At 44.3% G+C, this 18,962-nt stretch overlaps 1 protein-coding gene and 1 long non-coding RNA gene across 2 annotated transcripts in view; one reads left to right on the top strand and one right to left on the bottom strand.

Annotated features, from left to right (window-relative positions):
- The window catches only part of LOC308636207, a 770,476-nt gene that overhangs the window by 454,430 nt on the left and 297,084 nt on the right, over positions 1-18,962 (bottom strand). The window lies entirely within an intron of this gene.
- The window catches only part of LOC308635493 (integrin beta-3-like), a gene marked incomplete at its 5' end in the record, with an annotated part of 36,974 nt that continues 24,966 nt past the window's right edge, over positions 6,955-18,962 (top strand). The window contains 5 exons of the mRNA XM_081269921.1: positions 6,955-7,050; positions 14,839-15,034; positions 16,064-16,316; positions 17,806-17,968; positions 18,575-18,742. Of these exons, the coding sequence (XP_081126047.1) occupies positions 6,955-7,050; positions 14,839-15,034; positions 16,064-16,316; positions 17,806-17,968; positions 18,575-18,742 (876 nt within the window). The remainder of the gene's footprint in view (positions 7,051-14,838; positions 15,035-16,063; positions 16,317-17,805; positions 17,969-18,574; positions 18,743-18,962) is intronic.

Below are 18,962 nucleotides of genomic sequence, written 5' to 3'. Positions count from 1 at the left end.
AATTTATTCTCTCTGGAGGATAGATACCTGAAATCAAGGTGTTAGCAAGGCCATGTTTTCTGAGACTCTGGGTAAAATCTTTCCTTGTCGGGGCTGGGGATGTGGCTCAAGCGGTAGCGCGCTCGCCTGGCATGCGTGCGGCCCGGGTTCGATCCTCAGCGCCACATACCAACAAAGATGTTGTGTCCGCCGAAAAGTAAATATTAAAATTCTCTGTCTCTCTCTCTCTCTCTCTCTCTCTCTCTCTCTCTCTTAAAAAAAAATCTTTCCTTGTCTATTCATAGTTTCTGATGGTGGCTGCAATCATTGGTGTTCCTTAACTGCCACCTGTAATATGCCTCTGTTGTCACATGCCACCATTCTCTCTGTCTCTGTTTTCACATGACATTTCTTTCATCTTATAAGGACATATTGGATTAGTGCCTACTTTAATTATCTCATTGATTACCTCTGCAAAGCCCCTATTTCTCAATTCTGCGCACTGGGGATTAGGACATACAAATCTTTTAGAGTATAATTCAATCCATAGCAATTTTAATATTGGTGGAGGCAAATTATCACAAATGTTTTCCAAAGTTAAATACCGTATTTAATTGACTCTGATGCATTGCTTTTTTCCTGTGGTATTGGGAATCGAACCCAGGGCTCCGAACATGCTAGGCAAGTGCTTTACCACTGAGATGTGCACCTATTCCTACCTACCTATTCTTGAAAGGCCAGGCAGTTTTACCTTTTGATGGTCATGGGGTCTTGTTGTTGTCGTTGTTGCTATACTCGGGATTGATCTAGGGCCTCAAGCATCCTAGGCAAGCGCTGTAACACTGAACTACATCCCCAGTTCTGTTTACTTTATTTTGAGACAGGGTCTTGCTAAGTTGCTGAGGCTGGCTTTGAATTTGCAATCCACCTGCTCCAGCCTCCCGAGCCCCTGGGATTACAGGGCGCCTGGCTGCACTTTATTTTTTCAAAAGTTTAGAATCTCTGAAACCCATAATCTTAGATTCGGTGAAATGTGGCAGTTTGGATTACTTATGCTTTGGGCGATGCTTCCTGGAGCTTTTGCTCAGAGCACAGAGGTGTGCATTGTCTTGAATTCCATCTTCTTTCTCCTTCCCCCTTCCTTGGGTTACTGAACTACTGCTACCTTTAAGAAAGGAACAAAAGTAGGTTTCCTTTGAAATACGCTTTATAGAAACCACTTGTGCACACATAGGGCAGTTAGCACGAGAAATTTTGTTCTTCCATGAGTCACCCAGCCAGGTGACTGCAATGGAAGATCAGGTATTGAATCACCCATGGACCTTACTGGGAATTGACCAAAGGTCAGTGGCAGGGCTGAGGATCCAGGCCAGAATTCCCCTCCAATAGACAGTGAGAGAGATGTCCATAGACTGTGGACATCTAAACACTGCCCTCTAAACACTGTTCATTCTAACTTGGCCCTCTCTGAAGTCCCCTGGCCTCATCAGGGTGGCCTGTTCTTGCATCCTGTTTGATTGGACACCATGTCCCCGAAATAGCCTCGTTGACGCATATGACTTCCACTGGTTCCAACTCCCTTCCTTGTTTCCTTTTTTTTCTCTATTTTTCCCACCCTCTGACTCTGCTCTGGTTCTGTGAACCAGGCTGATGTGCCAAACCACAGCCTTCGACTTCTACTTTCCAGGCAAACATCTTGGCTGGCCTTGCCTACCTTTTCTATTGGCCTTCTTTTCTTGGCTGTCTCTCCTAGATTGGATTTTTGTTATTTTTTTTTTTTATTGATTATTTATCGCATTACATAGTTCATGATATATCATCTTTCATACATTAGTAGATTGGATTTTTGAATGCTGATATTCCTAACTCCATGTAGAAGCCAGATCTGATAGTTGGTCATTTGACCCGAGCCTGATACTTTCTGCTCCACGTTCTCACCCCTGCCCCCTCTGTTTGGGGCGTACTTGGCTTTGTGTCTAGTGTTCTATAAAATAATATCTTCAAGGAAAAAATAAAAACATTCATTTGCCCTGAATAGCTTGAGACTAAGGATAAAAACAGCAACAATAAAAACAATGGCAACAGCATTTATTGAGCATTTTCTGTGTGCCAGCTGTTATGCTCAGCTATATTCCAGGTTCTTTTAATTCTTACAACTATCTCGTGAAGACCAGACCCAGTCCAGCTGTTTTCCTGCTCTGGCTAAACTGTCAGAGGAAAGAGGCTGTTGCAGTTGTCCATCCTTTTCAATGACATTGTGATGAAGATCCCCACTTCTCTCGGAGGACCATGTCTGGGCCCCAGAGGCTGAACAGGAACACAGGCTTTTATGAATGACTGAAAACGTAGGTTCAGACTCCTTGCTCATTGTTCAGTTTGGCAGGGTGTTCTCGGAGCAGCAGCTCCTTGAATCAGCATGGGCCCATCTTGGAGACTTCTGATGTGAGTCAGTCACTTTGAACCACTGCATTCCAGGAACCTGCCCTAAGTGGCAGGACTTGGTTGGGGAGATCATGGAAGGATCATTGGTTCTCATGAAATCAACCTGTGATTCATTAAAAACAAGGGATAAAGGGGAGTGGGTAACCATGACTCCAAGGCATGACTTCCTAAAGACCAAATCCCAGCAGCTCAGCTCCTCATCTGGGGTCAGGGACGACTCATACACTAGGAGGGGCCTGCTGTTTTGTATTTCACATCTGGCAAGGCTTTCTTTTGTGGCTATGAATCAAGGACTCCTAGGGAAATGCTAACTTGAGAATGAATGGCTGGATACATGGACAGACTGGGAAAAGTTTTCAAAAACAATCTGATAGTGCCCACGCTTCCCATGCTGCCCACGCTTCTCTTCTGCCTTTCGACTCTCTGCAGTTGCTTTGGGTTTCTCCTCGGGAACCTCCTCAGCATTTATATCCAGAATTATTTCTTGGATGCCAGTCCTCATGGCAATTCCCCAAAGGAAGAGAGATACCTAAAATAGTTCAGGCGAGGCTCCTTTCTGAACTCTTCTGATAGAACAATAAAGAGGGGCTATGTCCACATCTGCCCAGGGAGAGAGCAACTGGGAGGCCCAGACTTGGCCAGGCAGCCCCTGGCAGGGAGAAGCCTTGGGTTGCCTTGTTGGTTCTGAAGATTGAGATATCCTGACTATGGCTCTGGGAAGATTAGTTTCCTTTTTTCCATTACAGCTTTTTGTCTGGCTGAGGGATACCCCACCTTAGAGGTGACCTTGATGTTTTAGGGCCAGGCCTGGAACCCAGGCCATAATTTCCACCCACAGTCCGAGGTATACATGCTAAGTTTGTAGTCAAGCAGAGATAGAGCTCTAGAAGTTACTCATGGGCTTATACCAGCATCCCTCTTGTTGAATTTTAGGATTAAGAAAGGCCCTTGAAGTTTGTTAGACTCAGGTTATGAAGAAACCTGGAGTTTCTAGGAGTTACTTCAAGGATTCCACATTTTGTGGAGAACAGTGAAGGTCTAAATTGAATGAGGGACCCATTTAGAATTCTATGAGTAATTTTGAGAAATGAATTCATTTGCTTAAAAACAAAACAAGGGGCTGGGGATGTGGCTCAAGCGGTAGCGCGCTCGCCTGGCATGCGTGCGGCCCGGGTTCGATTCTCAGCACCACATACCAACAAAGATGTTGTGTCCGCCAATAACTAAAAAAAAAAAAAAAAAAAAAAAAAAATTAAAATTCTCTCTCTTTCTCTCTCTCCCTCTCTCACTCTCTCTTTAAAAAAAAACCAAAACAACAACAACAAAAAAAAAAACCAAAACAAATAAAACTGATGTAGTGTAATACCTTTATATATATTTACTGAACATCTTTGAACACGGACTGGGTCCTGTCTGGGCAGGCTAGGGCAGGCCTGAAGGGAACCTAAATATGTTGGGTGGCAGTGTCATTAAGATGAGAAAAATAATAATAATAATGTGGTAGTAATACTAGAGTTGAGAAAAATAAGGCTGAGAGGAGTTAAATGACTCACCTAAGGCCACACTATTAGCAGGTAACTCAGGATCACAGTCTTCTGATGGCCCATGCACCCTTCTGTTAGATCCCTTTGCTCCTAGTGAGGCCCTACAAATACTGATAAAGTGTAATTTTCTTCTTCTCTCTATGTTGGGATTGAACCCAGGGTCTTGCACATGGTAAGCATGATTAGTGTAAATTTCAAAGAGTTAAATATATAATTCTAATATAAATAGAAAGTAAATGCATGTCAAAGATTTATTTAGCTTAATTAAAGAGAGAACCAGTAAAATATTAGGACTATTTGAAATGAAAATTCAAGGAAGAGAGATTAATACTTGGTCAAAGAAAGGTGGGAATGAATTATGGCTCATAGATTCAGAATTGGCCACTGTTTACAAAGCAGTAAATCTTAAAAAAAATTTTTTTAAGTTGTAAATGAACACAATACCTTTGTTTTATTTATTTATTTTATATGGTGCTGAGGATGGAGCCCAGTGCCTCACACATGCTAGGCAAGCGCTGTACCATTGAGCTACAAACCCAGCCCTACAAAGCTGTAAATCCTAATGTTTGAAGGTTACCTTTTCTCCTAGACAGAAATTATTTGCATTTTTGTTGGGTAAGAATCATACAGGTTGTTTCTCATAAAAAATCATTTACATTGTCATTGGATACCCGATACTCTCACAGAGTTGTAAAGTGTCCCGATCAATAGAAATCAAACAAAAGGTAGAAAATAAATCACACAAAAGGTAGAAAATCAAATATCCTTAACCTCAGCAGGTCATTTTCTGAATGTATTTTTGTCCAGGTGTTGGGATGAGAGGAACTCAGTCACACTATAATAAAATAGATTGGGGCATTTTGTCTGGTGAGAAGCTTTGGGGATAATGGAAAAGTACTCACTGGGGTCAATTTCCCCAAGACACAGACTTGCTGGTCTTTACAGCTGGGGGCAAAGAAGGCCCTTTAGAAACCTGGATAATGAATGGTCAGGATAACTGAATGGATCTTTCTTTGATCTAGGGAGGAATGGGCCTTCCTCATTCTGTGTCTTACACTGGAAAAGGCCTCCCTGGAGTCCCCGCAAGAAGAGGGGTTTAGTTGGCTGAGGCCAGGGAGGCTGAGCTGAGGAGCAGGGAGCATGGCAGCTTCTGCACAAGCAGATGCCTGGGTTTTGCTTCCTGGCTGGGTTTCTCAGGGATATTTTTGTGCTCCTTGCTGTCCCCACTCCTCACCCCCATCCCCAGGCTTTCCCCTGTCCTTTGTCAGTCTGAGGACTGTTCACACTAGAATGGTATCTTTTCGGGTACCCCTTGGCTCACCAAATTCTTAGACAAATCCTGTGAGGCAGATATATCATTTTGTAGAGAATAGGCAGGTTGCCCAAAGCTATAGTACAAAGAACATTTGGAATTCAAGCACAGGCCTTACTTCCAATGCCCCAATTCCATGATCTTCCAGTTCTGACCAGTTGATTTTTTCTTGACATTTCTATAGTTCTCTGGAGCATTTCATGCTTGGATTCCAAAATACGTGTATATGGGAAGTGTCGCGAGGGGGCAAAATTGTGACGTATGCAGTTGAGGGGAGAACTAAAGAATGTCCCCGTACTTCTGCCCTTTTTAATGCTTTATTCACTCAAATTACTCAATACAGTTTCACTCAATAGGTTCTTAATCAAGAAAACGACAATCCTTAATGCTAGGCACTGCAATAGACATAATCAATTCACAGCAAACAATTCTAGATTAATTCTAAGCACTGCAAAATACACTTAATCATGATAAGCTAATGACAGACATCTCCTTTGCATGCTAAAAAAAAAAAAAGTCTTAAGCCTTAAGCTTTATGCCAGCAGATGCACACTCACTCAGACCACAGTGACCAGGTCCAGAACCAAGGCAGGCTTTTCCTGGTGTGGAGTGGATGACCCGTTGAGGAGAGGGTCATAGGGAGAAGTTGCAGCTCTCACCAAGGTCCAGACGAGGCGGTAGAGTTTAAAAGCGGTGAGGATCATGCAGAGGCTCAGGAATGATGGCAAGTGATGGGATGTCAGGTCCTCATCAGGCTCTGCAGCTTGAGTGCATCCTTGTTTCAGCTGGCTGAATCCCTGTTCATTTGTTCTATCATTTATACTAAATTTGGGGGGTTTTGGAACCCCTTTACAATCCTTACCAGCTACCACTGGATTTCTCAGTGACATCATTTACCCTGGGGTCAGAAACATCTGGTCTGGTGGTCTCTACCCTGATCTTCTCACCTTTTCTTCTTACCAGGCGAAGACAGCCTGCCAGGGGCTTCACTCTGTTTATCAGGGCGAGGGGAAGTCACTTGTTTGAGGCCATACTGGAGGGCTCTGTGGGTGTGCCTGGGGAGACTGCAGGTTTCAAACTGGAGTTTTTAAAATGGAGTTGCTTAGGCTGAGGCCTAGGGCCATCCTCACAGGAAGCTTAAGAAGTTTTCAGATTTGCTTTCTTCTAGCAGGCCAATGGGACACTGCCACTAAAGTCACCCTGCCCTCCCTGTTCCCACCATACTTAGGCTATGCTTAATGTTAGTGCCTCTGGGATGTGTTGTAGCTGTAAATATCACTTGGGTAATTGAAGACGACACTTGCCACTTTGTTTTATTTATTTATTTTATATGGTGCTGAGGATGGAGCCCTTGTATTTTCATTTGCACCACGTAGGCATCAAGCCACTTGTTCATTAAAGCCTTTCCATCAGTTGTGATCAGACACTTGGACCCATGTCTCAGCCACATCCCGTCACTTGTTATCCCTGTGACCTCATCAGCTGAGGGTGGAGATGAGTTTCTCCTAAGTCTTTATTCTCTTTCTTCCTTATCAATAGCCTGTTTGGTAAAAACCTGTGAAATGAGTAAGGTGTGTGCACTTTAGGTCTATGAACCTGGGTATTTGGGAAAGTTGGGAAGGATAGGGCAGGCTGGTTACTTCATTGAGCCAAATCAGGTACTAATGCCCTTATCTCTGTGTTGCAGGGCCCAACATCTGCGCCACAAGAGGTGTGAGCTCCTGCCAGCAATGTCTGGCTGTGAGTCCTGTGTGTGCTTGGTGCTCTGATGAGGTGAGGAACAGACACTGTACCTTGTTTTCCCTGACATAGACACAGACTCCTTAGGTTATCTCCTTTCTCCTAAATGCATAGCAAGACCCTTCTGAGCAAGACTGGGGTGAAGCCTTCCCACTGATGGATGTTGAAGAGCCATTACAGGAACATGGCTGGGAGTGCCACCCAGAGTCTCTGGGAAGCCCCCACCCAGCCAGTTCAGCTGAGCCTCTAGCTTGGTTGTAACTATTGCTACCTTTTACCACCTTTGCTTGCCTTTTGTTGGGGTGGGATATTCCAGGAAAGAGGGGCCTCAAGTCCCAAAGGAGAGACAGAAGGGGTATAGATATGGACGGGTAACTGTTTTCTTTCTTCTAGAACTTCAAAAAGGCAAATAGAAGAGGAATCTTGCTCATGTGTGGGGCATTTAGTTGGAGGCTCTTTCCTCTTCTTCCCCTCTCTGATGGCCTCTTTTTCTTCTTTCCCTCCTTTCTTCCCTCTCCTAGGTGTCAATGAGAGAAGGAGCTGGGCCCATTGGTGAGGATGGGAGGGTGATGGGAAAGGGTGAGCTGTGTCTATGAGGAGGGTTTGTTGTGTCTGGGGCCCTAGGGAATGAGTGTGTCTGAGCAAATGCTATGTTTGTGGCTGGCTTGGCAATTTGGAGCAGGCTAGGCTGGGGATGGGGAGAGGTAGACCTGGCTGCAGAGATTCCCAGCCATTACAGAGTCTGAGGCTGAGTCACTGGCCACTGGCAGGTGGTTACCTGAGCTCCTGGCCTGGCTGCTACTCAGCTACCAGAGGGAGGCATCCTCTGTCACTTGGCATGTCCCTGCCCTCTACAGTTTTAAGATTGCTCTAACTGGGCCTTTCATTCCCCCTGTCTACTTCTCTTCCTGATTCACTGATTTTCCTAAAAAGGCAACCTCCCACGCAGGCTGCGGGGGGGGGGGGGGGGGGGGGGCTGGGAGGCTGTGTTTATCCCCAAGAGGAGGCTGCCAGAGCCCAGAGGCCAGCTCAACATGCTGCTTTGGCCTCTGTGCCGTCAGGCACGGGAACTGCTTCCCGAGGCAGCTGCCCAACATCTGGGCCACATTGACTTCATTTAGTAAATGAAACATTCCCTGGGGCTGGGAGTGGGAGGTGTGTGGGGAGGGTGAGTCCTTCTCCTCCACCCCCTCAGGTGCCCCTCCCCTCTGGGCAGAACTGGCTGCTCAAGTGTTGAGGTGGCTTCTTCCCCTCTCATCTGCCCTCTCCTCCTTCCTCCGGTTACCACCATGAATGAAGCTTTTTTTTTTTTTTTTAAATTTTTTTTTTATTGGTTGTTCAAAACATTACAAAGCTCTTGACATATCATGTTTCATACATTAGATTCAAGTGAAATGAAGCTTTTTTAATAAGAAAGTGGGAGCTAATGCAGAGAGAGGTGTCTGGTTTGGGTTGGATGGCCTAAAACTGGTAGAGCAGAGAAGGACTGGGGTAGAAGCCCTAGTGTCCCTCATTTCCTCCTCCTCCTTCCCTCCTTTTCAGTCCAACACAAAAGAAAAGGCAAGCAGCTCTGCCCCAGAAAGTCTAGGGGAAAAAAAAAAGGAAACATTCTTGGAAAGTCTGTCCCGTACCCCTTTTCTTCCCATTTTTCACTCTTCTTGATCTTCCCAGGGTTGGGGTCTGACCAGGTGCTGCCTTCAGAACATGTGACCAGATTTCAGAGATGCAAATATGGAATATTTATGGGTGACCATGGTGACCTCTGAGGCAGGCTGGGTGAAGTCAGGGGCAGGGGAAGGGGTGTGTGCAGGGTAGGATCAAAGTATGAGGTTAGGCCAGCCCAGGAATAGGAAATGGGAACAGCTAAGAATGGAGAAAACTAATGAGGATGGAATATAAATGGAAGCAGAGGAGCACAAAGCTTTAGTGAATGACTACAGCAAAGGGTGGAGGACCCCAGTGTGATGCAAAAATGTGTCAGCCAGGGAGGAAAGAGATGGGAATCCAAGACTGTAACCCTTGCCTGGGTCGTCCCCTGCACAGCCAAAGATGGGGCTGAGGGTGTAGCTTGGTGCTTCTGCGCCCCATGCCTTGACTGTTCCGGGCTATGCTGGCAGTGCCTGGAAAAACAACTGGTTGGGCTCTGCTTTCCCTTGGTCCTTAGAGGACAGCAGCTCTTGGGTGTGTAGCGAGTGCTTGGCTGGGTAATAGGAAAACATAGCCAACGTGCTTGAGCGTAGTGTTTTGGGCCCATCTGCATAGGGTGTGTTCTTGGAGGGTTGGGGTTGGGGTGGTGTGCTCTCCCTAGTGGTGCATCTAGCAAAAGGCCAGCTTCATGCAGAAATTCATCTTGTCATTTTGGTCCCAGTGGCACCGTGCCGGTGCCTACACCTTTCCAAACTCACCTGGTGGTGAAAATTGCCTGAGGTGTTTGTTAAAAATAAAGGTTTGCGGGATGGACCCTGGACCTATTGCACCAGAATGGGTTGTCATGGTAGCAAGTTGGACAAACATTGCTCATCAGAAGAACTGATTGTTGATCAAGGAGAATGGAGGCAGAATTGAGGTTTCCAGTCAAATACAGAACACCCAATTAAATATGGATTAAATAGCAAATAATTGTTAGTATTAGTATGTCCCAAATATCTGCTAAATTTGGCAACCCTAAGTGGAGGTGAAAGGAAAGCGAGGAACCAGGAGATGGGTGAGTGACAAATGAAAGACGGAGACCAGGCAGAGATACACACGAGAGTTTATTTGTCAGTGTTGTCAAATAAAGGCCATCTCTCCATAGATGGAGAGAGGCAAAACAGGCTTGGGGTTCGGGGCTTTTATGGAGTAGGCTCAGGGATTAGAGCCAAGAGGTTAAGGGTGGAGTTGGTGTGAGGGAGTGGTGAGTTTTCTCAGAAAGGCCCTTGGGCGGGAAAGCAAAATTTTTCTTAAAATGGCGGCTGTCACTTAAGATGGCCATCCATCTTAAAGCAAGGACTTCACAGGAGGAAATACTAGCGCTTGGTATGTAGGCCTGAGTGCATGCTGGGAGGTGGACCAGCTCCCTTTTAATCTGACATCCAGGGGTGAAAGAAGAAGGTTAGGTTTGGGTCTAGAAAAATAGAAGACTCCAGTAGGACTTCCTTCTTATTATCCTCTCTTCAGCTGTGGAAAGGCATGGGCCACTCTTTATGGTTCTTTTTAGTTACAAACACAATTTTGTTCTCACTTCTTTGCTGTTCTTTCTTTCTGCTTATTTTTAACCTGGAGGATAAATGTCCATCTTGAGAGTTTTGCTTCAACTTGTTATTATAAAAAACATCAACAATGACGGGATAAAATTAAGAGTTCTTTCCTTGTAAACAAGGAAGTATGAATACCCACAACTATAAAGTCCAATGTCTTCCTTCTCCTCTCCTTCTTTTTCTTCTCTCTGTACATCTCTGCATGTTCAAGTGATTTCTTGTTTTTGCCAGATGAACCAGACAAGATGGCAATGTTAATTTATTTGGATTGGAGATGTTTTTGTAGTTCCCTGGAGTGAAGGAAAGTACTAGGGCATGTTGCCCCTTGCTTTTCTCTAAGGAGAATATGCAAAAACAGTAGTAGTTACAATGGAAATTGTAGAAAAGAGTCACCTTCTATTCAATTTTATTTGTTTAAACCATATCCAAAGGATTTGAGAGTATTTGACTTATACTGAGGTATTTGTATTCTGAAAGCCTTTCATGCTCACAAAATTATTTTATCCCCTGACCAAATCCTATGTGATATACAGCATAATAATTATTCATGCTGTACTTTCCCAATTTCCAAAACAGGATTAATGGGGAATAGTACCAAAAGCATGTGTCACCTTCCCAGGAAAGGAAAGTAATTCACCAGCTCACAGAGCACATGGAGCCACACCTCCCACCTCTGTGCTCAGCATCTTCCCTGGGTCCTGTCCATTTTTGCCCTTTTTTGTATAAAATTTGGTTTCACTGGAAACTGAAAATTTCATATCTGCCTTCTTTCTAGTCTTCTCTCCAAGTAACCTGGAGACATCCCTTCTACCATCTCTGGCTGGATATTCAGGAAGGGAATGTTGCTCAAGGGTGTTGAGGTCACTGCTCTGGTGTCCTCCAGGGACAGGAGGCTCTCAGGGAGAGCTGGGTCGATGAGCAGGCCTCTGATGTCAAGGGGCGGGAGGGTAGGAAACCATTTTTGTTTTCCCGTGTTTATTTTTCTAAGGAAATTCATACTAAATTTTAAGGACCTCAGCATGTCTTTGCATTTGAGATCCTCTTCTAATTAGGACCGCCATCGTAGAAAATGGGAGTAAGAGAACCTCCCTCAAGAACATTCTCTTCCTTCACTTGAAGCAGCTTGAAGACATTTGATGGCTTGCAGTTCTCATTCAGTTCTCTGCTCTCCCCACCCCCAGATCTCTCATCCAGCATCTGCCTTGTCCTGTAAGGGATCAGCTTCCTTGGTATCTTGGTGATCCAATCATTGCCTTTTGGGGAAGGTTTTCTCAGGGCTTTGTGGGGAGCTGCAATCAGAAATAAGGGTAGGGTTTTTTTTTGTGTGTGTGTGTGTGTTTTGTTTTTGTAAGAAAGAGACGATTTCCTGAGAGAGAAGGGTTGGGAGAGAGTTTTTCACAGGTTTCACAGATGGGTTTTTAGCCCATCTGAGTGATTGGGTTGGAGAGGTAGAAGGACAGGGACTTTGAGCATCAGGAGGTTTGGGTTGCTGACTCTTGAGCATGGTGGTTTGCTGAGGCTCAGTTCCACTCCTGATATGGCCACCAGATCTCATGAGCAGACCAAGGAGGAAGGACATTACCCATTCTTCCCTATATCTCACACATCCCTGTTTTGCATCCTGCTCCCTACCTGGGGCATTCTCTGGTGTGGCTCCTCCTAGGACCATCTCTTCCACACCCCTACTGCTCTGTCTTGATCCCCATTCTATACAGAATTAAATAAAATTTTTTTTATGAAGATAACTAGACAATCTAGTTGGCAACTCAGTTGTGCCCCTTCCTAGCTCTGCAACTTTGGATTTCTTACTTGTAAGATTGGGTTCCTCATTTGTGAAGCCTCCAGGTCGCAGGTTCCTCATTTGTAAAATTATATATAATAGTTCCAGCATTACAGAATCGTCAGGGGGATTGCAATAATCTATGTAAAGTGCTCATTACAGTACCTGCGTAAGTGCTCAATAAATGTTAACTGCTTGGTCTCTAGACATTAGTAACTCCATTTTGGTTCTAGGACTCCATCTTAACCTGAAACTGAAACTTACAAGCTGCCAAGAAAAAGAAGTTAAGATACCCTGTTCCCATAACCTTTCTCCCTTCCAAGGGTCCCTGAATAGAAAAATCTATTGTTACCCAACCACCTGCACCCAAGGTCAATTCTAGCTTGCTCTTATTCCATGTTTAAAAAAGTTATATAAACCTCCATTCAAGTGACTGGCTGCTGTGCCTTACAGAACGGCAGCCTGGCAGATATTCTCCATCAACAAACTGTTGCTTGAACTCAGAGCTGTGTCTCTTGTGGATATTAGTGCCAGCTACCTTAACATTAACGCTAGCTCTTCTGGGATATTGGTATGGGGTATCCACCTGATTTTTAGAAGTGGTTGTGAGGGGTAGGTATGAGACCCAGAAGGCCCATACATTGTGAAATAGGTCCAGGTTGTTGGATTCTTATAGAGAGAAGGGACATCAAGATTTTCATCCAGGAAGCAGGGTTTATTAGTGCTGGCACTGGCCCAGCAGATTTGAATCCAAATTTGATTCCCAAGTCTGAGCCCCGAATGCAACAGGGCCTTATAGATCCTGTTAATTTTCCCTTTGCATGTTAGCCCCTTTGTCTCCCCTGTATGGTATCATTCGTACTTTTGGATTGGGTGTTCTATACTATAGGGTTGCAACAGAGTTGTGCAGGTGCACATGGATACTGATGGTGCCATGTTGCCTTCTGTCTTTTCCAGAAGGGCTATTATCACACAGAGATGGGTTTACTAGTTTTCTGGTAGGTCCCTTTGAGCTGGCAAGGAGACTTCATGGACATATGCCCACACAGTGCTGGCTAAAGGAACTGAAAAATTGTCTACCTTCTCTGTTGGGTTAGGTGAGGAAACTGGGGCTCAAAATGACTCATCTGAGGTCTCATGGTCAACTCGTGGTAGACCTAAGACGGAGCCTGCTTCCTGGTTTTTGGTGGTCTTTCTAGTATAGCGTGTCCTCCATTCAATACTTAGGTGTAAATGCACCCAGGGTCCCACAGGGCAACGAGATACAAATGTGGGTTTCTGGAAGGGGTTTAATTTGTTCTTTGTCCAGGTTGAAGGAGGAAGGTGATAGGACAGGATCTGGTCAGCAGACTGGCATTATACTATTTCCCAAATGTATGGATTTTATTTATAATTAATTTATCCAGGAATAATTAATGAAGCATCTCATAATAGTAGCTGACACTTACGGAGCACTTACTGCATGCATCGTCTTATTTAGTCCCAGGTGACATCCCTTTGAGGAAGAAACGACTACTATTTTCATTATTTGTTCTAAAAAGTAATTTTTATTGTGGTAAAATGCACATAACAGGATTTACCATCTTAACCATTTCAAGTGTACAGTTCCATGGTATTACATACATTCACAATATTGTGAAATTGTCACCATCATCCATCTCCATAATTTTTTTAAAAAAATATTTTTCTTGGTCTGGGGAAGTGGCTCAAGCAGTAGCGCGCTCGCCTGGCATGCGTGTGGCCCGGGTTCGATCCTCAGCACCACATACAAACAAAGATGTTGTGTCCGCCAAAAACTAAAAAAAAATTTTTCTTGTTTGTAGTTGAACACAATACCTTTATTTTATTTATTTTTATGTGGTGCTGAGGATCGAACCCAGTGCCTTGCATGTATTAGGCGAGCGCTCTACCGCTGAGCTACCCCTGAGTTCCTAGCAACTCCATAATTCTTTTTGTCAAGAAAAAACAGAAACTCTGTACTCATCTAACAGCAACTTCCCATAGCCACCCCACCCTAGCTCCTGGCAGCCACCATTCTACTCTCCAGGGTTTTGACTGCCCTATGTACCAAGAAAGGGCTATTTGTGTTACAGTTGAGGAAACTAGACTGGGAGTGTTTAGGTGACTCCCTCTAGTAACCAGTTAGTAAGTAGCAATGCTGAGGTTTAGTCTCAGCCAGCCTACTCCTGGGCTGTTGTCCTTTATGCTTCACTACCTCCCCACCTTTGTTGTTAGACCTGGGTTGCATGTTGGGAACAGAGAGGGAACAGGACACACACAGCCTTGCTTTCATGGTCTCCCAACTTCCAAATGGTTTTGATCTTTACCTACAGAAAGAAATACATTTCATATTATTATTTGTTATAGTTGTTATAACTCATTTCCTAAGAAGTAAAAGTTTCATGAAATAACACTTAACTTTTACAATTTATATACTTTTTTTTTCTTATTTTATTCTATTGCATCTTATTTCATGAGATGATGATTGAGATCCACTTACTACATTGATTTTGAGACCCACAAATGAGTTGTATTTTATAGTCAGGAAAATGCTGGTCCAAAGTCATCTGTTGGCTTGCTTCTTGGCTACCAATCCATGAATAGCCCTTCTGATGTCTCAGTTTCCCTTCTGATTATCCTAGGAAGTACCGTACCAGTTCATTTATGCTGATTTAGGTCCTAGGGACTATCCCAGGAAAGACCTTGCTGGTTCATTTACGCTGTTTTAGCTCCAAAGTATGGGATAAGGTCTAAGTCATCATGGCTCTGATTTATAGGGCGTCCTCTTGGGCTTCTATCTTACAGGACCTGCCTCTGGGCTCGCCCCGCTGTAACCTGAAGGAGAATCTGCTGAAGGATAACTGTGCCCCCGAGTCCATCGAGTTTCCTGTCAGTGAGGCCCAAGTCCTGGAGGCCAGACCTCTCAGTGACAAAGGTTCCGGAGATGGCTCCCAGGTTACTCAAGTCAGTCCCCAGAGGATTGCCCTCCGGCTACGGCCAGGTAGGCATGGGGCTTATTTTTGAGAAGAAACCTGAGAAAGGTGGGCATAAGGCATGAGGTGGAGGTCTGAGCAGGAAATCTTGGGGGAGTATCTCAGAGTGGAGTGGGAAGAGAAGCATGTGAGGGAAGATCTAAGTAGGAGAATGGAAGACAATGGGAAGTATTAGGGTTTCAGTCTGCAGATCTGAGTTTGAATCTCAACTCTACCACCTATTAGGTACTTAGCCTTGAGCAAGTTACTTAACTTTTCTGACATATCAGGTGCTCAAAAAGCATTTGTTCTCCCCAGGGCCCATTTTACATAGCGTGTAATTCCCTGCTGAGGTATGACTGAGATGAAGAATGAGAAAGCAATTTGGGAGGCCCTTTTCCATGGGGAGAGAGACAGGAATGGGACAGACAAAGTAGGGACAAAAGACCTTCAGAAGGAAGGAGGATGAGGCTAGGAGACAGGCTTTTTGAAAGCACTGACTTTGACTTTCTGATTAAATTAATAAGAATTTAAGAGAGGGCTGGGGTTGTGGCTCAATGGTAGAGCACTTGCCTAGCTTGTGTGAGGCACTGGGTTCGATTCTCAGCATCACATATAAAATAAAATAAATAACGGCCCATCAGCAACTAAAAAAAATCTATCTATATCTATATCTATATATAAAGAATTTAAGAGAGACTTACTATGTGCTAGGCATGTGTCAGGTGCTATGGATTCAGAGAAGAGTAGGACAAAGTTCCTGTCTTTTACACACTCTGGAGTGTGGTAATTACTCAAACTCCTGTGACTCAGGATGATAGACTCTTGGAATCCAAAGGATTAGACAGATGAGAATTTTAAGAGGGTTAAAAATCATACACTTAAAAACAGGAGGGTCAAGAGTTTGAAAAAGGAACATAATTGTAAAACAAGAGAGAAGGAACCAGGGCTTTCAAGTTTGGTTGATGAAGCAGTTACTTTTTCCCAACGGTGGCTTAATTACTTATTCAATCTTGGAGGAAGCAAAGGAGATAAATTAATATCTTTATGGCTTCCAGATGACTCGAAGAATTTCTCCATCCAAGTGCGGCAGGTGGAGGATTATCCTGTAGACATCTACTACCTAATGGACCTGTCTTACTCCATGAAAGATGATCTGTGGAGTATCCAGAACCTGGGTACCAAGCTGGCCTCCCAAATGCGCAAGCTCACCAGTAACCTGCGGATTGGTTTCGGGGCCTTTGTGGACAAGCCTGTGTCACCATACATGTACATCTCCCCACCAGAAGCCCTCAAAAACCCCTGTTATGAGTAAGTCTCTCCTCCAGAAACCAGGGAAGCACCCCTCCCCCTTTGTCCCAGGCAGGTCCAAGTCCTGGTTCCCATTTCTAGCTCTAGGGTTGCTTTGTCGGCTGCCTTCTGGCCAACCCATAGCTCCTTTCTACTTTAGTTTTCCCATCTGACACACGGGTTAGCCTGTGGATCTGGAGTATTGTGCCAATAGAGTCCAAGGCTAGTTGGGGACCTAGAAAGAAAATTCATCAACTTCTTGGTCTTTGCCACAAATATATAGGAGGAAAGAGAATGGGAAAGCAGTGAGGTCCAAAGCAGAGGGAAATTCGTGGATAAGTAAGCAGAGGAGTTATGCTTTCCGAAGGCTTGCTTTTATTGTTGTCATCGCGGGCATGGATTCTATAGGATTAAAATGCAAGAAATTAAATCCTAGAGATATTGAACCCTTTAGTAAGGTATAAATTGATGAATAGGGTTTTTTTTTTTTTTGTGGTGGTGGGGATTGAATCTAAGGTCTTGTACATGCTAGGCAAGCACTCTATCACTGAGCACCCCAGCCCTGGTTTCACACTTGAATTTATGGCGGAATGACTTATTTAATTGGTGAATACTATGCAAATCCATGTATTATGGTAATTAAAAATGATGGTTACTCTGTGCCTGACAAGGTGTGAATTTGCTTTTTAGTTTTCAAAGTTTTATGATAAAGTTTCTCCACCCCTACCCCATACCAAGGATTGAACCCAGGGGCACTGAGCCACACACCTATCCCTTTTTATTTTATATTTTGAGACGGGGTCTTGTTAAGTTGTTCAGGGCCTCCCTAAGTTGCTGAGGCTGACTTTGAACCTGCAATCCTCCTGCCTCAGCGTCCTGAGCTGATAAGATTACAGGTGTGTGCCACTGTGCTGGACTGTTATCACTTTTAACCTTCTGTCTGGGTTGTATTTTTTACAGGAAAGACATCATCTATTAATTAAACAAGCAAACTATTAGTCTGGGGACAGCAATGTTCCTGTCTGGACATGATATATCAACTTATTGATAGTTTAGGAACTTTCTTTTGTGATGGACTTTTGCTGTAGAGTTACTATAGAGAAGTGTTGATTATAAGGTCACAGCAACAACAACTCAAGCCTTACTCTGGCCTAAATTCTTACTTGCTTACTCTTCACAACAGCTCTTATGAGATACGTGCTATCATGTCCCTGGTTTCCTGGGTTAGGATTAGAGGGGTATGTTGACGTTCGCATGACTAGTAAGTGGAGAAGCTGGGATTTGAACTCAGGCAGTCTGGTTTCACAGCTCACTGTCTTTTCTGCGAGGCTAGCTGAAGATGAGGTTGAAATGAGAGAGTTGGCATCTGATCTGTCTGGGCAATTGTGATTGTGTGAAACTGGCCTGGGCATACCACAATCCATATTTGTCCCATTCTCTTTCCCTTCCAATTTCTTGCTGCCTTTTTCCTTCAGGGTGTCTGCTTACATTATCTCTTGTTCCTTCTCAGTATGAAGAATGCCTGTTTGCCTATGTTTGGCTACAAACACGTGTTGACACTAACAGACCAGGTAACCCGCTTCAATGAGGAAGTGAAGAAGCAGAGTGTGTCACGGAACCGAGATGCCCCAGAGGGTGGCTTTGATGCCATCATGCAGGCTACAGTTTGTGATGTGAGTTTGGAGGGTTTGGGTGCCAATCGTGGTTGGCACAGATCAAAGTGGGGAAGTGGCTCACCCTGGGGATTTCTGGTGCAATCTGAGATAAGAACTGGGCTGAACTTTGCACAGTATGAGTAATAAGTTGCTCCTGGTATGCAGTTCCTGCTTATATTTACTCCTTGACCAGAAGAGAGAACTCTTTGAACCTCACTGGTTCCAGTTGTTTTCTGGGGAGAACATCTTACCTTCTCTGGTATTCTTTCAAAATCAAGGCTGAGTTAACTTAACCTCAGCAATGTGGGTAGATGTTCAGATGGAATTTCTTCTAGCCCAGCCCAGCTGTAGGTGGGTAACATGACTATCAGTGGAAGAGTTATGTTTGGAGTTGAAGAGGGAGTCATTTGGCTGTTTGAATTAATCAGTTATGAAATTATTTATTTTCCTAAGAAATTTCTGAATTAGGAAGCTCTAACTTGGATTCCAAGGGATAGGGCTGAGGTCCTTCTCCAAGATGACTTGTCCAGCCCTTCAGGCAGGGAGGTCCTTAGATCTTGTTTCTCTATCAATGATATGGCTGAAATTGCTTTGCTCTTTTACCTGTTTTTTTTTTTTTAACAGGAAAAAATTGGCTGGAGGAATGATGCATCCCATTTGCTGGTTTTTACCACTGATGCCAAGACCCACATAGCACTGGATGGAAGGCTGGCAGGCATCGTCCAGCCCAATGATGGGCAGTGTCATGTTGGCACTGACAACCATTACTCTGCCTCCATTACCATTACCATGGTGAGATGTCTGGCACCACCCATGGTCCCTATCTATTATGGCTGTCCTAACTCAGGCAGAGTCCTTGTGTGAATAGGAAAATGACAGCCCTTCTTCTGGGCAGTGAGCAGTTCCCCAGCTCCTGCCTCCTGTCAGCTGGACATCCCCCTCCAGAGTACAGCCTGTGCAACCATGACAGAGCCTTGACTGGGTCAGCGTTCCCACTGCTTCCCCTGTCATC

The sequence above is a fragment of the Spermophilus citellus genome (assembly GCF_964194105.1).
Source record: "Spermophilus citellus genome assembly, chromosome: 17".
Classification (NCBI taxonomy): domain Eukaryota; kingdom Metazoa; phylum Chordata; class Mammalia; order Rodentia; family Sciuridae; genus Spermophilus; species Spermophilus citellus.
The sequence above is the reverse complement of the archived record's forward strand: the minus strand, read 5'-3'. Positions and strand labels throughout refer to the sequence as shown.